This window comes from Trichoplax adhaerens, genomic scaffold (assembly GCF_000150275.1).
Source record: "Trichoplax adhaerens TRIADscaffold_1 genomic scaffold, whole genome shotgun sequence".
Classification (NCBI taxonomy): Eukaryota; Metazoa; Placozoa; class Uniplacotomia; order Trichoplacea; family Trichoplacidae; genus Trichoplax; species Trichoplax adhaerens.
The window spans coordinates 5,720,734-5,727,748 of NW_002060943.1; the positions used below are offsets into that span (position 1 = coordinate 5,720,734).

At 30.2% G+C, this 7,015-nt stretch overlaps 1 protein-coding gene across 1 annotated transcript; it reads left to right on the forward strand.

Annotated features, from left to right (window-relative positions):
- Positions 1–635: 635 nt before the first annotated feature.
- TRIADDRAFT_51902 (uncharacterized protein) lies at positions 636–6,585 on the forward strand (the record flags this gene model as incomplete). The annotated part of the gene is made up of 11 exons (XM_002107877.1): positions 636–666; positions 1,354–1,440; positions 1,688–1,735; positions 3,009–3,149; positions 3,364–3,546; positions 4,062–4,214; positions 4,474–4,577; positions 5,584–5,754; positions 5,838–5,931; positions 6,287–6,454; positions 6,530–6,585. The coding sequence occupies 11 exons, from the start codon at positions 636–638 to the stop codon at positions 6,583–6,585; spliced, it is 1,236 nt and encodes a 411-aa protein (XP_002107913.1).
- Between the last annotated feature and the right edge of the window lie 430 nt (positions 6,586–7,015).

The window sequence follows — 7,015 nt, forward strand, 5'->3', positions numbered from 1 at the left end:
TCTTAGCAGTCAAAGTACGGTAAACTAACCTATCCTAATATATGAATTACAGTTCGATTTATATCTCTAGCCTTAATAGTAACTCAACACCTTCCTATATATAGTCATGTACTGTAGCATAGAATCTACTATTACAGCTTATGGAGCGAACTACCAAATACGTCTTAAGACAAATATAGGAAGTTGCGCTTCCGTGCATCTTACTAAACTTAGCTAAAAAAAGTCTACAATCACAATACTAAGTTTCGTTACAACATCATAGGAGTAAAAAAACCGTACGATAATTTGAAACTGTTTACGATATTTTACTTCCTTTAATAAATTTTATAATAAGCAGTAGTCGGCTGATATACAATTATAAATTAAGAAATGCTACTATATAATAATATTCTTAGAGAGAGTATGTATGCATTAGCTGGCAGAATCGATAGTTCCTTTGGAATTTATCGAGTTCTGCCGTAGTTACAGAATTGTGTGATGTTATATTAGCGCAAATTTATTTTACAATTGTTTGCATGTCTTTTTTATAATGCTGCCTAAAAATTATGAGTATTATTTATAGCTACGTCAGTTGTGATAATATTGGTTACATATAGTTTATTCTAAATTATCCGAGCAATTACGTAAATAAAAAAATGGATATTATGGATATTGGTATAGTGCATAGTTAGTGAGCATATTTTACATTACTGAGACTTTTATTTCAATGCTTCTTTTTCAAGTGCATAAAATTCGCTTGCAATACTGTGTACTGTCTACCTTTTACTATTAGACTGGCTTCATATGCCAATACTATTATCTAATCTAAGTAAGATAGATAGACCTTAAAGGTTTAAAGGTCAACACGACTATATTAATCGGATTGAGGAGATTCAGGGAAGATCTTCTTACTTAGATTATTTGTATCCCTGAAAGCGAAGCTCCAGTTCTATTCATTCGTATATTTAAAAACTTTATAGCTATTTAACATTTGTAACACTTTCATTGTACTAAATTTAGACTACTAGAGATGTTATTCACCAATATTTTCTGAATTTATACATAAACTGTTTACAGAGCTGAGTTTTGCTCACAATAAGTTTTTGATTTTTTTATTGTCTTAAATATGCTAGAGTTTATCCTATGAAAAATTAATGTAATACTTAGTATAATATGAAGACGTATTGCTTATAGCTTCATTCATTTTCTATATTGTCTACTTGTATCCTAAATTGTTCTATCGTTCATATTTCATCAGCCAATTTGAATCCCAGCAGTTGACTTTCGACTATCAATTTTTTATGAAACTGCATCAGCTCTTCCAGAGATCTAGTCCAGATGATAAATTGACTGGTATTTTAATGAAAATTCAAGATATGACAGCTCACAAGAAAAACAAGCAATCTAGAGCTATGCCAAGTCTTTACAAAGATACAACCTCATTGAAAGATATCATTAAAAGTAAGAATGACTCCTATATATATTCTACAACAGTACTAAACTGGTAATATAAGATCAGAAAGATACCTTTTTTGGTTATAAGAATTTAAGATATTGTTTAGAATCTCTTATTTAAACTGGAAAGCTCCTTCCATTTGCGATAATCTTGTAATATAACTGCAATTAGATTTATTGAAATTCATATTAAGTTTGTTTAACCATACCCATAAAGAACTTAATTCTCTTTTCTCTGTCATAATTAATGTAGGAAGCCTACGCCTGTCCAATGACAATAATTGGTCCGTTAAACTTTCAGGTTAATCTGGCATAATGGTATTTTAGCCCGTTATTAAGACTATCATTCTACCAAACTACACTGTCATTATACCCACTTCTCTTTAAAGGATATTGTGCGATTTAAAACTATTACTTATCGTGACTGTGTGATACATACTTATTTCCTATTTATATATCTTAATTCCAATCCTGTTATCAAAGCTTACATTATTCGTTGATATTGTAGAATTATATTTAGCAGAGTATACTACAAATATGATATATTCTCTATAAGCTCTTGAGATCCTTAATAACGGAGATAATCGCTGTATAGCAGATGGCATAGGTTGTTTCACTAGTTAATAAAATGACAGGGTTAGCTATAAAACTATTTAATGTGAAACTTTTAAAATGACTTTATAAGCTTTACAGTATCGATTAGTCAGATAATATGTGATTAGCGATTCGCTAATATTAACTAACAACATCCTTATCTCGATAAAAGGTATAGGACTTTGTAGGACATATTTTCGAATTTTAACCTAAAATTAGGAGTTTATGAAGCAACATGTATTGGCGCTATAAACACCGTCATATTCTATCAATACCTAAACAATATGAATTATTGCCGTAATAAATCTTAGTAAATACCATATTTAATTTTTACGATAAAAGAAATCAATTGAAACATTGACCCATAGCGAATGGGTTATGAAAAATGTTAGAGGCAACAATGATCAGATAAACCCTATCAAAATTTTGTGGCTTGTGGAATGCGTATGACATAGCGAAAAGAAATTTAGAAAAAACTACTAGATGTAATATTGACTAGATGCGAAACGTTCCATTTCAAAATAATACTAACTACTAAAGAATTGATAGTATTGAATGATATTAAAATCAATTCTTATCTACTTTTGAAGTTATTCTATAAGGAAAGGTGAATAAGTTCAGATAGTTAACATTAGCGAAGGAAGATGCCTTTATTTAACTGCAGCTTCTTTAATGGATAATTTACATTTTACAGGAAAGATTATTATTCTAAAAATTCTCAAACTCTTTTGCCATGATCTTTTCTTATTTGTGGTCAATGTCAATTATTATCATCAAAAGATATAGCCTACATCCGTAGTGAGATTAGCAGAATCTATTCGCACTCTTAATTAAGCACTATTTGAAATTCTAGCGAAGTAGCTTCCTGATCACATGGACTCTTTAGTTTGCTTTAGATAATAAGAATAAAATACAAAAAGGAATCAGACTTTCCGATCGCATTGTAATATATAATACTTTCCTTTGACTGAATATGCTAGGTGGAAAGGATAAGAGTTCCGGTTATATTGTCATCGATAGTAAAAATCATACCTTTGGTGTCTGCTCTAAAAATTGGGCAATGTCTAACGATGACGTAATATGTCGCCAAATGGGATTTGATGGAGCAGCCCGTCAATTAGGTACCTCATTATTTAAATGAATGATTTTCTTACCATCTTTGTTAATTTAAAATTTATCATTTTTTATCGCTGATATTGTATACAGAATTCAGATCTGTTGAATGCTTTGCTGAATACCGTAGCTATTACTATCTACGCGATCTACAAGTCAGTGATTATTATAGATTTATTTCGCTGATAATTAAGATCAAAACTTTTACCAAATATATTGCAGGCAATGAGCGCCCTGCTAACAAAATGAAACTGAACGGCTGGACGATGAGAATGCACTGCTATGGTTACGAATCGAGACTACAACTTTGCCAGGTGTCCAAGTCGAACTTATTTATGAACAGTATCCCATGTCCAGATAATTCCTATGTGTTTGTGCAATGTCAAAAGCCTTGTGCTACATCAGGTATAGAGATGAAAGCAATAAAATATTGAAATACTGAATGTTCGAGGCTATTCTTTTAATATAATACGAAAGCGAATGCTAATAATCAACACATACATGCATATAGCGTAAAATTAGGCTTATTTAATCATAAGACATCGACTACTGACAAACTTACAATTACACAGTTACTTTTCTCCAATGTGAGCGTAAAACATTTAGATAAAAGTTATCAATGATTTAGTTTTGCGTAACATTCAATGCATAATGACCCCAATATATTTAGGAATTATTAACTTGTGATATAGATTTTTTGATTGTAATCGGAGATTAGCATTTAAGTAGGGCCAGCGACTCATTTTATGTCGTACACGTAGATTAATTATTATTCATACGAGCAGTCCATTTGAGAAATACTACCGTATATCTATCCTTTCGGAAGAGTATAAAAATATTCTAATCATAGCAATTTAACATTACAGAATTATTAGTGATCATAAATTACTTGCTAACATTGCTAATAAATCATCAATTAGACCCTTATGGTAGTCCTACAATTTGTTCAACATTCGAATGCGGCTTATGCAATTGGAAAAGTACCATCCTTCATGGAAATATTGGTTGGAATTGGTTTCCAAAACAAGAATCTCATCAATATAGATATAGTCCATTATCGGCTAATTCATTAGGTTAGCCATGACAGAGCCATTCTGTTAAAAGTATATTCGCACTATAGCTATCGAATAATAATTATTTTACTCACGTTTATTCAAACCAAACAAAGTATCAGTGTTTATTGGTATAAGTATTAGCGCTGAAATTCAACAAATCCTGTTTTAAAGTTAAATTGAAAAGTTTTTTCATATTTTTTCATTACATTAATGAATTAAACACCTAACTTTCCTATATATTATTCCCTTATTTTACTTTCTATTCACTCCTATATAGTGGCTCCCCCTTTTGCTTATGTCGTTAGGCCTCCAGAATATGACCAGCAAATGATTGCAAAATTGGAAAGCCCCTTACTTAATTTAATATCGAAGCCATTGCAGGTAAGATCAGAATTTTTATTTATATTCAATGAAAATGAATTATCTTTGAAAAGAAGAATATCAGTGGGAGTTTAAATTTATAGGTGCAACTGATTGATAAAATTTAATACAGCATATATTTCGAGGAGAAAATAATAATTAATATCTGACGAGTAGTCAAATACTGAGCGTTAGATATCCAGAACCTGGCTATAGTTGTATATTCTAACTCTAATTAGAGAGCAAGTTAGATTAAAGATTTATAAAGATAATTTTAGATGATATAAATCGATTACCACATATGCAAATAGCACATTTGTTATTCCTATGAATTTAGTAAACCCCAATCCAATCAAGTCACTATTGTACGTGACAAAAAACTAATAATATCCACTTCTGCTTAGCCCAACATTGCTTTTTAAACAAATACTACGGCAAAGTACGATAACTGAATAATTTTGCTAAAATTAACTACATATAGCAATCGACAGTAGGCTTTATAGCCGAGATTTCATTAATAGTTCACGCAATAACAGCATATTATTTGTTTTCAGTATAATTCTGGAAGATTTGTTTTCATCTCATAGTGAACTTCATGCGCGGAAAGTATACTGTTGTTATATATTTTATCGATCAATATTACTTCATATTGCCACCTTATAACGTTGCATGCATTTTTCAATTGTACTATTGTATTTAAATATTATAACAGTATCCTAGCTTAGCTCAGTTTGTCTGATCGAAGTTGAGAAAATGCTGCAGATATATCAAATTCTATTCTAAAATTCTTGAAGAGTTATCATAATACTGTACCTTAAGATAGAAAATCTAATCACATTTTATCATGAAACAGAATGCAAATTGCTAGTCCATAATTTTCGTAGAATTATAAAAATTATATCTAGGATATCGATTGAAGACTGATAATAGAATTTAATTTATTAAATTTATCATTTCTACATCGCATACGATGATATGACTAGAGTTAATGACCGGCTAAATACATTCTCTGTACGCTTGATTTTAGATTATGATACACTATGAAGTGGAAGGAAATGACCTTAGTCACTACCAAATTCATGCTGTGGATGAACATGAACATCTTATCAATTTTACCACGGTTAACTTGCATGCCGTTTCGAAAAATCAGCTCACTAAGAAAAGCGTAATTTATCCTCATCATTCAGGAAAAGTAAAGGTGTGGCTAATTATAATTATAATAAAATTAGTAAAAGCGAAAGAAATGCAATTGAATATTTTTATGCTCTTTATTTGCTGCAGATCGCTTTTATTGTAATTTCACTTGCAGTACATAAAAGTCATCAATCTAGTGCCTTCATATTGCACGACTTCATCGTCAGCGGAGCAGAATTAAGTATATATATATATATACTAAGAAATTAGCTAAAAGTGATTTATAGCCATATAATTGTAAGTCGATCAAATAGTAATGTACTGAGGGAGTAAAAATTCGGAATTAGGGTTAGATACATATTTTAAAGCATTTTAGGTGTTTAAACATTCAGATCCATACAAATCTCTACTGTGCAAAGTATGGTAGTATTTACAAGAATAATATGACTAATTCTAAAACAAAATAATAGAAAAATTTGTTTATTTGTTTGCAAGTAAATGTTTCTTTGTAAAATTAGTAAAGCATTGCCTTTATGCTTGACATTATAAGAGGTAAATTATGAGCAAATCTGTAATTACTTACTCTATCATTGCAGATAGAAACCGCTCTTTTATGATCGGCATTGGATTTGTTGGTTTCGCTATTATATTTGGAATAATTGGAGGAGTTTTCTACTGCATTGTATCAGCCAGGCGTGAAGCTGCTAAAGCAGCCTCAGAAGATCAGGAAAAATCCAAAGAAAGTTCAAGCGGAAAATCCCCAGGTTAAATTAAAATTGAATAACAGATATTTTATTGGCTAAATTAAAGAATTATAATTGCTATATATGTAATTTTAGATGTGGAACTAATGGAAATGATATCGTCGAGAAGCAGAGACGTATCAACTGTGTAATACTGTTCAATAGGAGTGCTATCGACTGAAGCTTACTATGATAATAGATATATAATCAATAAAAATAAGGCAGCAAATAATTTAAATACAATGCTTGATATCAAGATAAGCCTAAAATGGTTATTAATTTGAAATACAATATAAATCCTGAACTATAATGGAACTTCAATACAATATATATAACTATAGATCTTTAGTAAGTTTGCAAAATTTCCGATTTTGACATGGACAGTAACACCTATTGCCTTTGTTAATTAAAGAAATTGTGAATGTAATGTATATTAAATTTCATTATTATTAATACATAGTGCTTCAAGTATAATCAAATGCAATGCCGTTACAAACTAAAACTTCTTTGTGCAAATTTAGGATTTATTAGCATTTTCGATTATGCTTAATATGCTAGTATTAGCTACGGCCTACTTAAATC